The sequence below is a fragment of the Nicotiana attenuata genome, chromosome 7 (genome assembly GCF_001879085.1).
Source record: "Nicotiana attenuata strain UT chromosome 7, NIATTr2, whole genome shotgun sequence".
Classification (NCBI taxonomy): Eukaryota; Viridiplantae; Streptophyta; class Magnoliopsida; order Solanales; family Solanaceae; genus Nicotiana; species Nicotiana attenuata.
Window position 1 is genome coordinate 95929709 of NC_031995.1, and position 20028 is coordinate 95949736.

Here is a 20028-nt window from a genome sequence, read left to right on the forward strand (position 1 = left end):
GGTTGCGTGGGATGCAGCATAGTTTCCACATAAATGGGATTCTTGTGATGAGGGTAAGAATGGTCATTTGTAGAGTTTAGTGGTTCGGGGACGAGTAATGGGATGTTACTTGAAGTGTGGCATGTGTTGCAGTGGTGGTGGGGAGCGGGTTGATTTTGTGGTTTCGGGATGTTTTGTGGGGGTGCGGGGTTTTGAATGTTGGGAAAGTTGACATTTGGGGTTGTGAGGGAAAATGACAAGCTGGCCAAATTCCGGACTTTGTCTAGCTCTTCCTGAAATATCAATAACTTTTGTTCAAGCTGGGAGGCACTTNCCCCCCCCCCAAGAGATTCAAACATTAGGGTAGTCCTCAAGTCTTTCAAGGCACCAGGCCCTGATAGACCACATACATTATCTCTTCTCACATAATGATTCATGAGTTCACTACAACTTTTTATGCCTAATTCCCAAATTTTCTAATGTCACCAACCTCAAGAAACCTAGTGAGTTATTTAACACCATGTATAAGCTCATTACAAAGATAATAGTCAATAGGATCAAACCATTCCTTCTTTCTATCATTGATCCTAGCCAAGCTAGTTTTTTTTTCAACAGAAAAGCTCATAACATTGCTACAATTGTATACAAATTCCGCATCAGCAAAATAAAAGGAAAGAATACTAACATGATCCTCAAAATAGATTTGGGGAAAGCTATTGACAGACTGAAATGTCTTTCATTAAATCCACCCTCAGCTTCTTCAATTTTCTAGCCAATTGTCACAATTAATACTCTCCTCCATCTGTACAAGTACTATATCCATTCGTGTGAATAACAGTAGTATTGAATCTTTTCAACCTCATAGAGGAATCAGACAAGGGAAACCTCTGTCACCTTACCTCTTCACTTTTTGCATGGAAATATTGTCTAGGAAGATTGACCAGGAAGTTGATAATGAAAGTGGTTTCCTATTAGCATCATTAGAACTGGTCCAAAGATTTCTTATCTCTTCTTTGTAGATGATGTTACTCTTTTTGCTAGGGCTAATGAGAAGGACTGTGATACTATTTCTAGGACTTTCAATGCCTTCAACTATGCCTTTGGTCAAAAAATAATTTTTTGTATCTTCTCCTCTAATTGTTCTAATGGTAATGCTAATGATTGCACTAACTCTTTGGGTATCAAGGCTAGTACTAGATTTGGAGGTACTTGGGCTTCCCTATCTTTCACAAAAGATTCACTAATGGTAATTTTCAGTTTGTACCGGATAATACGAACTCTACCTAGCTGGATGTAACACTAATTTTCTTAACATGGTTGGACATACAGAGCAAAATCATGCTTGAGTAGTATCCCCGGTCATGTTATGCAGTATATCATGCTGGCTAACCACACAAACAAACACATTGACAGGATCCAAAGGAACTTCATTTGGATACTACAATTGTGAAGAAAAAAATGTACTGTCATTAGGCCCAAAAAAAGTTAGAGGTCTTGGTATTAAGCAGGCTGAATACAAGAACATAGTCTTCCATGCAGGCCTGGCTTGGAGACTCTTCCATAGAAGTGACTTAATTTGAGCTCGAGTCTTGATTGTGAATCGTTGCAGTAGCTCTACTATTAGGAAAATACACACATCTAGGACCTGGCAATGCACTCTTAATAACTGGTGCACATATCTTCTTTGAATACACCAATGCTCAGCATTTCTAGAACGAACTCTCCCAGGAATGTACCAGTACCTCCTGTCTCCACCAGCTAAATTTCAACATTACTGATGGCCTGATATATGGGATAATATCAGGAATGAGGCTTTTAATCCATCTATTAGCTGGGGAAACCTCATTCCATTATGTTTCTGGAACATCTGGCTTTCAACCTATTATGATTATAATAGGTTGCTGCTCCATCAACTGGGGAATTCAGTCATCAGAAGTAGCTATCGTGAGCAAAAGCTATGTTGCGCGGACTCTCCAAAATGCCGCCGAGTGTGTGTTGGATCCTCCAAAAATACACTACTTTTTGAAGGATCCGACACGCGCCCGACGACATTTTCGGAGAGTGCAACATAGAGCAAAAGCTATTTGAAAGGACCCACTTTTTGGTAGTTCCTACTAATAAGAAAGACATCAAATTATGTTTTCTCAAACCCGCAGTACCGAAGTATTGCCCGACGTTCTTGATATCAAATATATCACAAGGAGATCCTATCATCCTAACAACTTGTTTGGATGGTTAATTGTTACTTGTTGTACTGTATTATACTGTTACTTTAAATACAATAATTGTTTTGATTGTTATTTGAATTTTATCGTATCATATCGTATCGTATCGAATTGTTCCGTTAAATCCATTGTTACGTAACGACGAAAAGTGCCACTTTATGAAACGACCGATTTGGTGTGGTCGCGTCGTTCCCTTGTTTTTTTCTCTCATCTTGCCATTTCATATTATTAAATAATCATGTTTGATATACAATCTATTCAAATATTGTATACACCAAAATGATACAGTACAATACAATCAAATACTAAACGATATATTATGAAACGATACATAATAATCATCCAAACAAGCTGTAAGTTCGAGAAATATGTTGTTCCGAAATCACATAGAACAATCAAAAGAGAAGAATCAAAGGAACAAACAGAATTTTACTCCTAACTAATTAATAAAATCACTCTTCTTTGATTTTTATGATTGCAGTTAAAAAAACCATCCCAGATGATAATGAACTCACAAATGGTGTGCCAATTGGCACATGATAATATATACTATATTCTTTCCCATTCTACGTGACGCTTGAATAAGATAAAATATTTTTTTAATTAAAAATAATTTAACCTTAAATAAACCATTGGAATATCATCACTTATTTAACATTACAATTTTTTTTTTAAAATCTTCCTTTTTTGAATTTCATGCACAATCAAATTAAGACGAGGGAGTAGCATAAATAATGGTATTAAATTAAATTAAAACGTGGTAGATCGTACCAAATCTTTTTGTCCCCTCCATTAATACAAAACTCCAAGAAAATGATTCCAAAACATATGCTACTAACTCTGCCTCCAGCAGTGTATTGTACTTTGTTTATTATTGCCTGAAATTGAACACCCTTTTTACTTTTCTGTGTTAATTAATTCTGTAGATTTCCTATTTCTTCAATTGACCCACAAAGATTTCAGTTCAAATCTTACACTAAAACCCTATTACATAAAGCCTCTCCCAAACAATGTCTTTATCTGTTCCTCATTTCATCTCTGTCCGATTCTCCGACCTCAATGGATTTAAGGTCAGTTTATTCTTGCCTTTTAATTCTCTGTTTGGTTACCCAGAAAATAATCCCATTGTAAAGAAATTCCCTTTATTTGTTAAGTACAGTATTTTTGATTTGTGCAATAGCTTGATGGTGCTCAATTACTTGCATTTTCTGTGGTTTTTTATGTGATATTTTGCATTTGCACAATTAGGTAAAAGTGTGAGCTTTTAAGCTGTAGGTGCAGGTACGTGGTTTGCCAAAGCATTTAAGGAGAGATTTTAAGGTGTTAGCAGTTACATCAATGTCAAAGGAAGCATCAAATTATATACCAGCAGCTCCTATATTCCTACCTGAAGGACCATGGCAGCAGGTGAGAGATTTTTATACCTCAATACAAACTAGTGGCTATTTGATTCTACTCTATTCGGGTTCATTTCATTCCGATACTAAATTAGGAGTTCTCTACTGCTAGAAGTTATCTAAATTATAACACTTATAGGTATGCTAGCATATTTTAAAGAGTTCCACTTATATACACTGACAATGTAATTTTTTTAATACTATCAGGTCTTATTTACCTGTCGTAGCAGGTTACTTGCCGTAACTTCAAAATTATTAATTCCACTTTTTTATTGGAGGGTTACCTGTAAATACCTTTTGGACGACCTGATACTACAAAAAAAAATAAAAAATCCTTTACGTTGTGTTTTAAATGTTATGAAGTGTTGTTATCTCTTTGTTTGGTGACTGTTTTATCTGATGAGGTTGAGACTCTAGTTTCTTATACCATTGTGCCTAAGATATAATCTGCCTCTATGAGTTAGATGTATTCCTCATTGGTGCTTGAAAGTTAGGAATAAAAAAAATATTGCCATTCTAAGCTACTCTAATTGGATTTTACAATTGCTACAACTTCGGCTACATCCTCTCCTTAAGTTCAGAGAACCTTGTATCTCAATGTTGGAGTGGAAACAACTGGTGCTTCAACTTTAGAAGGTTATGCTTCGAGTGGGAAGTTCCTAGAGGGGCTCTGTTATTGAAAGAATTGGAAAAGGTGACACTCAAGCTGACCTACTTGTATGGGCAAGGCAGCAGAAGAGCATCTTCACAGTTACTTTATGCTACAAGAGTTTAACTGAGGAGTTGGGCAGCAATCTGGAGTGGCCATGGAAGAGGTTATGGAAAACAAAAGCCCCTTTTAAGGTGGCTTGCTTTATGTGGTTGGCAACACACAACGCTTGTCTGACTCAATGCAATTTACAATGAAGGACAATATCAATGTACAGCAGGTGCTATTTATGTAACAAGGACAAGAAGTGCTGCATGCAGCCACCTGTTTCTACTCTGCACAGTGGCAAAGCAGCTTTGGAGCTTGTTTTTCAACGTTTTCAGTCAGTCTTTTGTAATGCCGTGACTGTGAAAGATGTGTTGGCGTGTTGGTGGGGGGGGGGGGTCAGAAAGTCTCTGAGAAACTTGTGGAGCACTGTCCCAGCTTATATATGTTGGGTTCTGTGGGGTAAGAGTAATTCCAGGTGCTTTGAAGGGAAAGCGATCTCTGTAGAGCTGCTAAAGTTTAAATGCTTATGGTTTTTGGCTTTCTGGCGTAACATTCAAGATGTAAATGATTAAAATAACATGTTAGATTTCATTAACCCACTACAGGACTAGGATTATGTCCAGATGGGAACCCTCCTTTATTGTTTTGTATAGGGGGTTCCTAGACCTTGTAATGTCAAGCACCATCTTGTGCTTGCTTTTTTTTTCTACATGAACTACTAGCTTACCTATTCAAACATAAAAATAAAAATTGGGGTCAACATTCTAGAGTAGTGCTAGTGTCATTATGTCCGACCATCATTTCAGGAGAAAGCAAGCAGAGTTCTACTGTAAGCTCAAACTTATTTGAATCTATTAGTACATTATATGTATATTTGTATGTTTGTATATTGCTAGTATATGGTTCTTAACAAAACTTATGCAAATAGTGAATTTTCCTTTTTCCTAAACCTTTGCTAGTATATGGTTCTCAACAAAACTTATGCCAATAAAGTTGAATTGTCCTTTTCCCTGAAACTCACTGCTTCAGTACTCTGGCCTTGTTCCTGAAACTAGTTTTTAAAAGGACAGATGATTATTCAGGACTACATGATATAATTTTCGTCTGTAGACAACTTAGACTGCTTTAAATGTGTAGATTCCTGGTGGTGTTACTGCTGCAAAGGGTTTCAAAGCTGCTGGGATGTATGGTGGATTGCGTGCTCTTGGAGAGAAGCCTGATCTCGCACTCGTCACTTGTGATGTAGATGCCATATCTGCAGGTCAGCTACCCTGATATAGTCCTTGGTCATCAGTGTTGACCTTTTCTTAGGTTCATGAGTGGAAAACTATATTGTCGTTCGCTTAATATCCCTCTCTCCTTTCCCCCACCCACACATTCCTTGTAAGAGTAAAGGAACATATGCCTTACTTAAAAGAGATAAGGAACACAACTATTGGTGGTTGTGTTAAAACTTACCATCTAACAATCAACCAATACTAACCGATTAATCAGGAGTCACATTTTCTTGTTTTTTCATCCAGGGGCATTTACTACAAATGTTGTTGCAGCTGCACCTGTACTATACTGTAAAAGCGCACTAAATGCATCTAAAACGGTATGTAGGAGAAATTACACTTAATTGTTTTGGCTCTCACTTGTAGTAAAGGAACTCTTTTTCATATTTAGAACTGTCAACTCTCAACTTTCACGTGCTATTGTAGTTCCGCACTCTGCGTAATGCTTGTTTAACCTATATTGACTTAAGCGATGATGTTATATGACAAACAGCAAAGTCGTTGCAATTGGTGACTATTGAGCTGCAAAAGGTTTTAAATTAAGCAAGCATGCCATCTTATTGGCTTCGTTCACATTTTCAAGGCTGATGTTTTTGTATTTATCTGTTTTATTAGAAGAAAAGGACACATCTCCATCTATATTTAGGAATGACCCAAGACTTTCATGAATTTTTACTATTTTGTGAATCCAAGAGGCTTATTAGAAGTATATATTAGTAACCTGATGTCATAGATTGCTTGCAGCAAACTTAATTGCTTCTACATTCTTGTCTCTTATAAGAATACTACCACTTTTCAGGCTCGTGCAGTATTGATAAATGCTGGTCAAGCTAATGCGGCAACGGTAATTTCTCCTGAAAGTTTTGGACTAGAAGCACAATCCTAGAATTTCAGTTCAAAGCAGGGTGTATCTACTCCTCTATTTCCAATTTGATTGGCAGTAAAACCAAAGCAGACTCATCCAACTTCTCAAAGAAGTGATAGACTCAATGTCTAAAGTAGTGATGCTGTCATATCACTTTCTTTCTGCGTTAATTGATAATGTGACTTGAGAGTTTCAAAATTTTCTTTTCAGGGTGATGCAGGTTTTCAGGATGTAATAGAGTGCTCTAGTGCACTTGCTAAGGTTTGCAGCTTGCATTTAGTCCATAACTCCATTTTGATTTAGACTTCAGATATTAGGTTTCTGATAGCGATTTTCAATTATGACAGTTGCTTCAACTGAAGCAAGATGAAGTCTTGATCGAATCCACTGGTGTAATAGGTCAAAGAATAAAGAAGGTAAACGCTTACATGTTGCACTTAATTGGTTTTTCCTAATTGCTTGAACCTCTTTCTTGCATACAGCAATGCGCAGTGTTGGACGCCTTGAATTACATGTCTTTGGCATATATGTGTGCGCTTTTACTGTGCGAGCTTTTCCCCTGACAAGTAACCTCATCTTTTTATGTTTACATCTCTTGCAGGAGGCACTTCTCAACTCACTCCCACACCTTGTTAGCCAGCTTTCATCAACTGTGGAGGGGTAATCTCCTTCTTTTGATGTATAAACTTATTTGTTTAATTGAACATCATCATATTTTATCCTGTAGTAATTCTGTTTCTTTCTTCCACTTCATATTCTTTCTTTATACTTTACCCATTCGCTTTTGTATTCGTGCATTTTCATAATGAATTTCAATCCACTCTAGAGGGCTTGTTCTGGTTAGGGATCGCTGATCTCATATGTGCATTTGCAGGGCAGATTCTGCAGCAGTAGCTATAACGACCACTGATCTTGTTAGTAAGAGTTTGGCTGTTGAAACAGAGGTATGAAGATTAGTTTTCCCGGTGTTGTTGTGTTTGTTGAGATTAAGATTCTTGGATGCTATTATTCATTAGTCTCCAAATTTATATGACAGTTTGAGTCAAGCTATTTATTTTGGTTGAATTTTACTAAATTTCATTATTAAGGTCTTGATAAAATTTTCATAAAGTTTTTTTTTTTGGTTATTCAAGTTCTATTTTCTATATTAAATTATTTGACATTATTACTGCAAAATTTGACAGTGTTGTGTTGCATATATGAAAATAACTGCTTGAGGCGTTATAATTTGTAGCTCGGGAGTTTCCACGGACCCTGAAAGAAACAAAGCAAAGGTAGAAAACATTAAAGAAATCAACTAACTTCTGGGATTATGGCTGGAGGCGAAGGTTACACTGAATTCCTTTAGTCGGGTTAAAAGATGTTCCGCTACTGGAACTCCAATTCCTTGCTTATTGTCAAGTACTAAGAAATCCACAGGGTACTGCAGTTTCATTACGTATCATCTATAGCTTCAAGCCTTAAAATTCTTTCTGGTTGATAGACATCGGCAGTCGTTGGCAGCTCCAGGATACGAGTAGCCTGATGTGTATTAAATCTCTATGCTTGTGCCTGACAGTTAGTTTTGTGATTCCAGTAATCCAGTTGCGGTTATACCGGATCTCTTTTTGCATCAGTTAAATCCTAGAAATGATCAGTTAGAGCTTTTGCAAGAAAAAATGAGGTTAAGAGCTAGAGATGTTTTTGGAGGGTGGAAAAGGATGGAGGTCTCTTCCCTTGTTATCTTTTACTGTTTCTTGGAGTAAGATTTTCTGAAAAAGAAAAAGTAAGTAAATGCATGTGAACTTAATAGGTCACTGGTGGATGTTGTGCATATTCAATTTACAACTAATGAAAACTTTGCTTTAGTCACTTTAAGGAGAAGCACAAGTTTTGGTAGATGTGAAATTAAAATTTTCAGTCACATTTTTGATAATGCATTGCTGTTGACATGCTATGCTATCGCCGCCATCAAAAGCGGTAACTTAGCATCAAGGTGAAATCAATGTGTGATCTGACTCAAGACCATCTGCATTTTTGTATCCTAAAGTTTCCATTTCAGAAAGGAAAGAAACTATTATGAGTTTGTAATGATACATGCTGTTGTACTTATGCTCAGGTTAGAGGAGCTCGAATAAGAGTTGGGGGCATGGCAAAGGGCTCTGGGATGATTCATCCTAACATGGCAACAATGCTTGGTGTAAGTATCTTCAGAATTTCGCTGTTCTCCCTAAACAGTGAGAGTATCTTACTGGATTAAAATGCAACTTTGCAGGTTGTAACTACCGATGCCTCGGTAACAAGTGATGTTTGGAGAAAAATGGTACAAGTTGCTGTAAATCGAAGTTTTAATCAAATTACTGTAAGTAAGAAGTTTATATAGCTTTAATACTTCAGACGTATATTATTCTGACCATGCATGAGGACTGGAGGTCAATGGTAGAAATTTGCAGTGAGTTGTATCTGATCTTTCTGGTTTATTTGATTATCGAATGAAGCAGCAACTTTTGAGTTCACTGAAAGCATACTTGTTAAGTTGATCATGTCCATATTCTCCTTATTCTTTTTTCTTCTTCTTGGGCGACCTATATGTAAGCTGATTAAAGTAAAGCTTTAGATTCTTGAATCTTATGCAAGTTGTTTCTACCTTGTATGAGAGTCTGAGGAAGAGAAATTGATGTAGTGCATTTTCGCTGCATCAGTACTAGTAGAAGTTTTCATTATCAAAAAGTACTAGTAGAAGTTTTTTGCATGATCTATGTGAAATGTATTGTTTTTTCTGTTATGTTGAGCAGTCGCATATTATTTTCTTGGTTGCATCTCTAGAATGGTTTAAGTTTTAAGTTCTGTGGTTTTATCAAATCCATTTCCCTATAATGCTAAATTATTACCTGCTTGATTTGACTCAGCCTGTTCTCATATCTCAAATGACTTCACGTCGATATGCTTTGTCTGCCGCATTTCTGTTTAGTGATGTCATCTTGACGCACTCAGTGATACTGTTGCATGATCTAAACCCAGGTGCATATATTTTGACAGGTTGATGGAGACACTAGTACAAATGATACTGTCATTGCTCTGGCCAGCGGACTTTCAGAATCATATGAGATTTCTTCTTTGAACTGCTCCGAGGCAGAACACCTACAGAACTGCCTTGATGCTGTATGTGCTAGTATTTCTTTTAGTTGTTTTATTCTCATGCGGACTAGTCTGTCTTGACATAAACACAACCAGGATGGGGTGTTTGTTACTAGGCAGTGACCGATTGAGAAATTAGCATTCCAACCTTCTCATGTCAGTGTACTATATACCAATATACAGAGTTTCTCTTCTTTACTTCTTTTGTTGCCTTATGTGATGGTGGAAGAGTTACATTTGTGATGCAGTGTACTTTCACATGATGATTTCAACATATATGCTAATTGTTTTTGTGATTTTTAATTACATGATCTTTGTGTTATATATAGTTCATCCTGCACACTCTTTTGTCATTGGTTTCACCATAATGGACTGCATGCTAGTCACTTTCAAGCAAAAAGCATTTATCTGTGATGGTTTATGAACATGATAATAAAGGAACGTCCTTATAACTGATAAACTAAATAAATAAATTGTTTAGGAATATCCTTTTAGCTTGCATGAGTATTGACATGATTCCGCTACAGGTAATGCAGGGTCTAGCAAAATCAATAGCTTGGGATGGTGAAGGAGCAACATGTTTGATTGAGGTCTGTATTTCTTTGTTAAGTTCCTTGTGAGCTTTGACCAACTTCCATTTGCTCCTAGTCTCGTTTCTTAAACATGCATAAGCTTAGCAACCAACTCTAGAAAAGTAATTCTCCTCTGATATTTTCATTTAAGCTATTTGACATAGATGAGTACTAGAAAAGAATGATTGAATGGATGGCTGAGTAGCTGAGGTGTAGGAGTAAGAACCTAGAGATCCCAGGTTCAAATCTCAACTACAACACTGAGTGTGAGTTCATTTTCTTCAGTTTGGCAGGCAGGTTTACTCCACACATGTGCTTGTGCGTTATAGCAGGCTGTCTCGTGGTAGTTGAGGTGCAATTTGGACACCGTCACAAAAAAAAAGATTGAATTGGTTATTATAGTTGAGTTTGTTAGGGATAAATTGAAAAGGCGTCAAAGATGGAAAAGTATATCTTGTATTGGTCATAGAAATAAATACATATGAATGGAAGTCATAAAACAAATTGGCATTATCTTATTGTGGTACAAATACTGGAGGATGGTGGCTTTGCTATATAAGTAAAGAGAACAAGCTCTGAACAGGTTATGAGGGAGAAGGTGCTAGTGTATTTATATAGCATACACACATTAATCCTTTCTAGATTTCAATTCTTTCGTTACTTGGCATGATAAAGGACAATCGTGTAAGTGGAGAAGGGTAGAAGGCGGGCTCATTATCCACTGAGTTACGTACCACACTCCACTAGCTCTAGGGTATTTCTTGGTTATCAAACATAAAAAAAGGACGATAATGGGTTTCCATTCTGACCAAAAAAATATTCAATGCGGCTTCCTATGTAACTTTTGTCAGTTTGTTGATAAGCATATATAGACAAGTAGCTTCTAGAGTCACTAGTTTGTTATTTTTAGTCCTTGGCTCTTTAGATACTCTTTTCATGCAGTACTTCCTCTTTTGATCTGTGACATGTCTGCCTTAACCCCCTCCATCCACACCCCCTCCGTGACATGTTTGTCTTTAATTGGACATAGGTGAGGGTTGCTGGTGCTGATAACGAAGCTGATGCAGCAAAGATTGCTCGTTCAGTGGCGGCTTCTTCACTTGTCAAGGTATGAAGTGAATTTACTTTACATATCTACTTGGAGCAGTCTCGAAAGTATGTTTAACTGATTATTCCATTTCTAATGTATAATCAGGCTGCTGTATACGGTAGGGATCCCAATTGGGGCCGTATTGCTTGTGCTGCTGGCTATGCAGGGGTTCCTTTCAACTCCGACAAGCTTCGGATATCACTTGGAGATATTGTGCTTATGGAAGCAGGGCAACCACTTCCATTTGATAGGTATGGAAAATGATACCCCACATTTGTATTGCTTTATTAGGCATGGGCCCTGGAATTGCCTTCTCGTATCAGTTCTTATCTCAAAAGGGAACTATCATGTATCTTAAAGAGCCGGCTACAAGCACGCTAACCAACTCATTTTGGTTAAGTTTGGATGCTACTGTCATTTTCTGACCAAAACCTATCCAATTCCTTTAGCTCTTATATATTTAACTAGTTTTTGGACACGTGCTTTGCACGTGTATCCATGCTAATCAATTTTGAATTGGTATAAATAATATTAAAATATGTGTATGCTATGAATTACACAAAATTTGAAGGAAAACATTAAGTTTAAATAGATGAATCATTATTATACATTACACGTGTATCCTGAGTTATTTAGTGCCTATACTACATAAGATTATGGAAACATGTTTTGATTAATAAAAGATAAACTAAAGAATACAAAGAACATCTTTTGAATAACCATTTTATACTTGTGCTAAGCATGATGTTAGTTTAATTCAGTAGTACGCAATGATCTGGGATTAGCAGCTTCGGAGATGTCATGCAAATAAAGTAGTAACAACATTCATTCATTTGTATTTTCGGAAACATAAAAACACTACCCTAATTAATCTGCTTACCATGGTGTGTGAAGCAATATAGTGCAATCTCGATTATCTATTTCTATCAAGTAGAACAAATATAAAATTATTTATCAGCTTTATTTTTCAAGGGAATTTCCCCATTTTATATTACAAAGAAAGAAAGGATATTTTTCCTCCCCAAACGCAGCATATCTTTAACAGGAAAATGGCAAAATGAGCATGAAAAAAATAAAAATTGACAATATGGAGACCACAAAATATGTAGTCACACCTTAACAAGACTAAAAATCCCATAATTAAAATAGCAGAACCTGCCTTCATTCTAATAATGATTGAAGACTCATAGGTAAATTCTTACATTGTATCGATAAATTCTTAATATTGGACTACCCCACAATTTATATTCCATAAAAAAAATCTTTCATTACAGATCGAAAACTCATAGGTAATTTCTTACCGAAAATGAAAAGTCAGGAAATAGTCAGAATTATTTTTAATAGAAAGGTTAAAAAAATGTAATGCTCAAGCTAACATGATTTACATAAGGTCCAAGAAATAAATTTTTGTTATCAAACTTTACATGTGCTTTTGGGCTGTTTTGGATTGTTATTCCTGTTACTACCACATTAGAACACCCATAAAACCTCAGAGCCTGCACAAAATGAAAAATCCACTTAATAACCCTACTAATTTTTGTTGAATGATTTGGTACATGTATATGTAATTGATTTTAAGTTATACACATCGTCAGTGCAAAGAATTTCTATATTATATCAGGCCATCCAAAAGATATCTAAAGGAAAACATTCTTAAAATGTGAGATTTGTAATCTTGAAAATAAGACAGAATATATTCCTGCTTGCTGTAAAGGTAAATATGATCATACAGAAGCAATATCTATTTGCCACAGTTGGTTAAGCTGCAAAATAAATTAACACACTAATTATCCCAAAGAATATGGAAAGAAAAAGAAAACAAAAAACACATATAAAATTGCGTGATAAAGAATAAGGATATCACTATCAGAGAGGGTTGAGTTTCTTCTCTGGAATCATAAGAAATGCCTTGCTAATACCCCATCACGTTTTAAGAATTTGAGATAGCCCAAGCATTCATTTATTGCTGTCCAAGAATTTATTGCTTTTGGCTGTTATAAAACGGTACATATCAACCTTAACCTTTCATATTTCCAATTGGAATATGAACAAAATAAATACTCCATAAATTTACTCTAGCTAGAAATACAAAGAGCACCGAAGTTCCTAAAGAATACCAAGTACAATAAAGTGATATATTCAAGAGACATTATGGTGGCTGGTTCTTTGCACAATATGTAAATCTAGTAAAGTAGTATTTATTTAAATGTACATTTACTTTTTTGCACAAAAATTTTATAGAAGTAATGAGTGATTGAAGGGTAAAAAAATCATCCAAACTTTTGATGGGCAATTTAGTAATTCAACTTTGAACATAGGGGTTTTCCACTTTTAGTATATATATATATATATATATATATATATATATATATATATATGATATGATTTTCCTGCTGGGGATCTAGCCATTATAGAGCGTATGATTCTGTTGTTTGGATATATCTCAACCTCAAATTGGTGGCTCTTGATCCAGTATTCAGTAGGCCAATTTTGGATGCTAAACCTAAAGTACTTACCACCTCATCTGTACACTCTTCCGCAGATTTTTCCTTTCTTTTTTTGTCTGTCTTTTGCTAATTTCTCTCTCTGGACATCATGAAATCTTGGGTCCTTTTGCAGGGTTGCAGCTAGCAATTATCTCCAAAAGGCTGGTGATGTCCACGGCACTGTGGAAATTCAAATATCAACTGGTAAGTTTCACATACATAAACAGGCATATTCATATTGATATTGTACTTCCTCTGCATTGGTGGAAGTATCATGATGAAAGTAAACCAACTCCGTGGCATCGCACATAGCTCTAGAGATTTTACCGAGAAGAGAGTCTATGCGAACTAGTCTTTGGAGAGTGCATTAACTTGATTTTGTTTATAAGATAACGCAAGCTCTGACTCGTCTCCTACCTGCTCTATGATATGCTTGAGGCATTGAGAACAGTATTGGCAAGAAAAGTGCTGTTCCAAGCTTCAAGTCAAACTGATATGTTTTTGTTTTTTGGTGCCAACCCCCACTCCCCAACACAGAAAAAAGTATCAACTTTCCTTGTTCTCCAGTCAAAATTTGACATTCCTACCTTAAATAATTTGAGTGATTTTTTCAATGTCCAAGAATTCAAATAGATTAACTTAATACTACCTCGGTATTTCAGACTTGATGGTTTCTTCACATTTTGAGCACTGCTCTGTCCACCTCAATAAAGGAGCATTTTATAAATCTCTGTGGTAGTAAAAGTGGGTCATATTCTCTGGTTGGGTGGAACAAATCAATATCTGCTCTATATTTTCTCAGTTTCTAGTGAGGCTATTAGTTTGATAGTATCCTCCCTCCAAAGTTTGAAGCTCTCTCACAATGAGCCATGTGTGTTCCTGCAATTCTTTCTTACCCTCCGGTCCCACCTTTCGAGGTCCATGGAAGACAATGCGATAAGAATCTACTATCTTACCTTTGCTTCTATATATTTGCCCGTGCATAGTATCTTTGTGGCATTTGCAAGGCTAAGGCATTATGCCCACTAGTTCATGCCATCACGGATTTGTTTATATCCACTGTAGTTTTTGTGGCTTCTGTCCGTATTAACAAGAATCTTGTACTGCAAGTATAAATAATAGTCTGTGTTTTCCCTGGACAGGTGATGGTCCAGGAAGCGGACTAGCATGGGGCTGTGACTTGAGTTATGATTATGTCAAAATTAATGCAGAGTACACGACATGAAACAGGAGCGGTAGTTCAAAGATTGAAGTCTCTCCTAATAAGCAGTTCCGATTTAGCGATTATTATTGGTTTTGTAGTTGTAAAATCCCTGCTAAATGCAAATAACATGCATGGATACTGCTGTCTGCTGGGACCAGCAGAATTTTGTTAGATGGACAAGCCTTTCTAAAATGTTAATTTAAGTTATTTCACCATTTTCCTACAGAAGTTTAGGCTCTCCATAAAATTTACAGATCTGATAAACTAGACCTCCAAATCTGTACCTTAATTTAGTATACGTTGCTGTGAATAATTTTTTTTTTTCCTTCTTATTTTACTCTTGCACTTCCAAGTTCTAACACCCGGGGTTTTGGGAATTACATCCACAAATTAGTTGGACACTAGCTTGCTATATTCAGAGTTTCAGACATGATTCTTGTTAGGTCCAGCCGCACCACTTATTGGGGCTTTAAGATCTCAGAAAGGCCGTGTTTGGCAATTTGATTGCCAGCCTGAAGCACCAAACTCTCACAAGGCAATACTTCAAAACTAAGAAGATATAACCTTTTAAAAAAAATGCAAATTTAGGCCTGAATCTATCACTCTCAAGCTTCAGGTCATATAACATAACACGAATTGCTAGGTACACGGAACATTCAGGTCGTGGTCGGATTACAGGTTATCATGGTCAAAATCTCAGACTTCAGGGGAACACAATGAAGCAAAAATACTCTTTAACTTTCTAACATGAAATACAGCAAAGCAAAAAAGAGTCATCCATTCACTCACCAACGGCGCAAAAGTTTTAAAACTTGGTACAAAAATGCCAATAACAACAGTCATAACGAATTCCACAACTCAGTTAAGCATCATACTTATTTATTTACAGAACTAGATGGAACAATCAACAGCTCACACCACAATCAAAAAGGAAGCTCAGGAAGCTTCTGCAACTGGAAAATGCAACTTTGTGACAGATTTCTTGAGAAAACTACTCCCACAGAATGGATCCGGAGTGTTGCCAATATCATAATCAACAGTGCTAGGCTGCAGCCCACTAGAATGAGCAGTTATATTATCCCCCAAAGAATGGAAGCCAGAACAAGTCGTAATGTGGCTATCCTCTAGATGATGATAACTCCTCTTGGCACTCCCACCATGCTTGCGACCTTGTTTCTTGTCTTTACTCTTGCTCGCTCGTGAAGATTTGCCATTGCTTTTCTGCTTATTCTTCCCACTCCTCTTGTTGTCACTCCTGTGGCGTTGTCCCTTGTTTGGCACATGCGAAACTGCTGTTGGAATAGGGTCATACACATCGGGAGCCCATGTCACAGACAGCTTCCTGGGTGATTTGCCTTGTTTCTCCCGGCTACCTTTAATGGCAGATACAAGCTTCAAAGTTGTCTGTGAGAGAAGAAAACAAAAAGGAGAAAAAAAAACAAGACAGTTAACCAACAGAAAATTGGCAATAACTTCATTGCTCAACCCTGAAAATATCCCAACACAGAGTCACCCCTGTGTATGAGTTAGTATTTGTTTGCTCCAATGCTGTTCCAAAACACTGTTGCTTCAGATGGCTACAGACTCCAGAGCTATGTGTAAATAAGATAGGGAGAGTGATAATGTCACAGAGCACGCACAGCATGTGTTGGAAAAAACAAATAGAGGAAATGATGACTCGTCATATTGGATAGACAATAGCCCTAAGAGCAGAGAACTGGTAAAATCCAAAAGCAACCTACCAGCACAAGGAAGAAAAAGGTAGCCAGACAAGCAATATACATAAAGGGTACAACTGAAGGAAACAAAACGCTTCACATGCGTAAGGTTCAAATATCCTCCTACAAATTATTCTGACACAATAGATGTCCCATCCCCAAAAATGTGAGAGCAGGATCCAAGTGAACATTGAGATGAACAAAGCCAAACACATACCCCTAAAGAAACAAAACATGCACATAAACCATTAACACTTCCCACTATTAATGTTCATGATGATTACCGAATTCAGAATGTATCCTGCTCTATTAAGGAATACTAAAGTAAGCAGACAACAAATGAATTGTCTTATATAGTTATATAACAATTAACAAAGGACAGCTTTGAGTGGACTATAAACTTTATTAAAAGCAGGAAGTATACTTTCTGGTTATTTTTGAGGTGTAGCAAATCCTTTATCATTATAATGTAAATGCATGAAACTTGACCTTAAACGTCTCAAGACACAGAACTCACAGGCAAAGATATGGAACGTGAATAAGGCAAGTCAGTTGAGTTAGCATCAACTTCCTGCTCCTTCTGCCCATAAACCAACTCAGAAGGGGGAGTGCTCATACTAGAGCATGGAAATGTTGCAGACTTGATCAAGCCTTTTTCCGAGTCCACAATGCCAGTGCCATTTGCATCAATATCTTCACTTCCATCTTCCTCCAATGTGTTGGAATTGTCCTTATCAATCAAGTCTTCACCATCCTCAATATTCAAAGATTCAGAGAGATGGTGCCCAAGATCATTAACATAAGGACCTCCTGGATTGCCAGAAGCACAACCAGGAGTCTCCTTCGATGACTCACAAAAGCCTCTTACACTTCCGAAGTCCGACTTGTAATTAGCAGAACAAATGTCCATCAATTAAAAGAGAGCAGCAAAAGATCTGCACAAACATGAAACCAAATTCTCAGCACTAAACAAGAATCATAATTTGAACAAAACAACAGCAACAACTACCTCTAAGTCCCAAACATATTAGGGTCGACTATAGGAATGCTCACTGACCAAGTTACTCCATTTAAACTCATCTCAGGCCAATCTAATTTGCTGCACTTTGGGGATGATTAGTTGCACATAACTTAATTGCTCATCTTAAAGTTATCAAATATATTTTTAAACCCTTCAAAGATTTGAACCATCTTGCATGAGTAAAAGCAAATCTAAAGTCAATGGAACAGATTGTGCATTTTATCTTTAGGGATGGTGCATACCAAACAAATACTTCCAAACACCAGCAACCATACAACTGGAATCAAATGTTGCTACATCATGCTAACCGGCTTCATATCTATAAGGCAATTGCACCTTGCCTATAAACATTCTGCCTTAAAAGGAAAATTATGGCTCTCTAAAACAAGAGTTCCTGATCATCTAACAAATTCGTTAATACAAAAATTAACCACAATGACAACAGGAGTACAAGGAAGGATCATTTATTAACTTTATGCATTGTGTAAACATAGATCTACAACCAAAAAACAGTACTATAAACATATATAATTTAAATTTTTTGTCAGGGTGGAATTTGGACTAGCTTGCGTACCCCTCGACTATTCCATTGGGTACCTGCTACCTCCCACCAGGTACAGGTACCACATACTGCCCACCAAAGCACATGTTGGGAGGAAATCACTTTGGTATTTTTTGCCTGGATTTGAACCTGAGACCTCATGGGTTTCCCTCTATTTAATTGACCACCACTACACCACACCCTTGGGTGTGGTAGATATAAAGTAATTTAAATAACCAATTAACCATAAAGCACCAAACAAATGAACCGAGGATATAATTACAAAAATAAAACAATCAAATCACACATCTAGGTAATCATTACCTTTGAGTATGTCGATCGTAAACAACCCTTCAGAAAAAGACTCAACGCTTTTGGTTACAAATACTCGTAAATAGATCTGAAATAGCCGAAAATCCCTCGAAACAAACAGAAAACCAGCAATCCGACAGCTGAAACAGATTCGAAGAAGGAAAAAAAAAGCGAAGAGGAATTAAACGTTAACTAAAATTATTACTACGCCGACGTTTCAGACGATGAGAACACAAAACACCATAAAAAGAAGCAGCATGAGGTAAACTCAACAACACATCCAACACACCACTAGGCGTCACCGAATGCATCGTATATCGATGCGATGCCCTTCGATTTCCCCCAAAACAACCAAATCCCTAATTCCAATAACTCGGCGATCCAATCCAACTCACTCCTCCACACAAAAACACAAAATAATGAATGAAGATGATTGAATTCCTCGGATTTCAAAGAAGCATAACTAGAAATCAAGTAAATCGGATCATTCTTATAGCCCTAAATTACCATCGGATTCAACGCTAGACCAAACAATTTTTTCTTTATTTTTTTTAAAGATATTTGAGAGAGAGAATTTTTGTATTTATAGGTGTATTACGGTGTGCTGCATACGTTTGAAAATAAAGTAGATATTACTGGGTCAATGAATGTGACTGGTCGGTTTATTACATTGCTAATCTTGTTCGTACACGTGTCCGTACGGTAAGATTTCGTTTTCCATTGAGTTTAGATATTTCTAGAACATGGGCTGGAGTTGCAAAGTTCAAACTTGTTGGGCTTCATATATGGGGTCTCTTCATATTTACGTGTGGGGTTGGCCATGGTTGCCTCCTTTTATGCTGAGCAATTTATGCAAAATACCCATTGAGCTTAAATTAATTATCTGTTCTATCTATTCGAAAATTATTTGTAATATATACCTTCCGAATTAAAATTAATTATTCCTATCTACCCGCACTCTTCCCAACTTTTTTTATTCATTTGGCTTTCCTTAGCTTGATTTGGCTTAGCTTAGCTTTATTTGGCTTCGCTTGAATTGGCTTGGCTTGGCCTTACTTGATTTGGTTTGGCTTGCTTGAATTGGCTTGACTTATAGTAGCTTCGTTTGACTTCATTTAGCTGTGTATTAAAAAAAAAGGGTAGGCAGAAAAGGTAATAGGTAGGGGCGGGTAAATATTTTCTGCCCCGTGGGTATTTGCTAAACTTGCCCTTTTATGCTCGAAAAATCTACACGGTAATAACCGCCCAAAAAATAATAGTTAAAAAATATATCTTTTGTATATATAGTTAGTGTATATCTTTTATATATTACGCTAGCGACAGTAATTATATTTTATCAGAACATTATCCAGTCATGTTCTCGACATTAATAACTTCATTAAGATTTACTACTTTTCTAGAAACTAAATTTAAGAGTGAAATAGTTGTTAAAGAAGTATGCTAAAATATATACCCCTTTATATTATGTGTTTATCAAATCAATGTGCTCATATCAAATCAATAGATGCAGGTTATGTGTTTACACAT

At 36.6% G+C, this 20028-nt stretch overlaps 2 protein-coding genes across 4 annotated transcripts; one reads left to right on the forward strand and one right to left on the reverse strand.

The window, feature by feature from the left end:
• On the forward strand, positions 2981-15239 carry LOC109229522 (arginine biosynthesis bifunctional protein ArgJ, chloroplastic). Of its 3 annotated transcripts, none has more exons than XM_019394991.1 (17): positions 2981-3274; positions 3480-3611; positions 5436-5559; positions 5822-5895; positions 6375-6419; positions 6651-6701; positions 6788-6856; positions 7042-7100; positions 7315-7384; positions 8539-8619; positions 8695-8781; positions 9459-9581; positions 10085-10147; positions 11160-11237; positions 11325-11470; positions 13839-13909; positions 14848-15239. In XM_019394991.1, exons 1-17 carry the CDS (start codon positions 3215-3217, stop codon positions 14928-14930), a joined length of 1416 nt encoding a protein of 471 aa, XP_019250536.1. In that variant the 5' UTR covers positions 2981-3214; the 3' UTR covers positions 14931-15239. The 3 variants fall into 3 exon arrangements, with proteins under 3 accessions (XP_019250536.1, XP_019250537.1, XP_019250538.1); XM_019394992.1 differs by having other exon boundaries at positions 3486-3611; XM_019394993.1 differs by having other exon boundaries at positions 3184-3274; positions 3474-3611.
• On the reverse strand, positions 15663-19111 carry LOC109229523. Its single transcript, XM_019394994.1, has 3 exons — positions 18514-19111; positions 17145-17562; positions 15663-16313 (listed from the first exon to the last, which is right to left on the reverse strand). Exons 2-3 carry the CDS (start codon positions 17535-17537, stop codon positions 15846-15848), a joined length of 861 nt encoding a protein of 286 aa, XP_019250539.1. The 5' UTR covers positions 17538-17562; positions 18514-19111; the 3' UTR covers positions 15663-15845.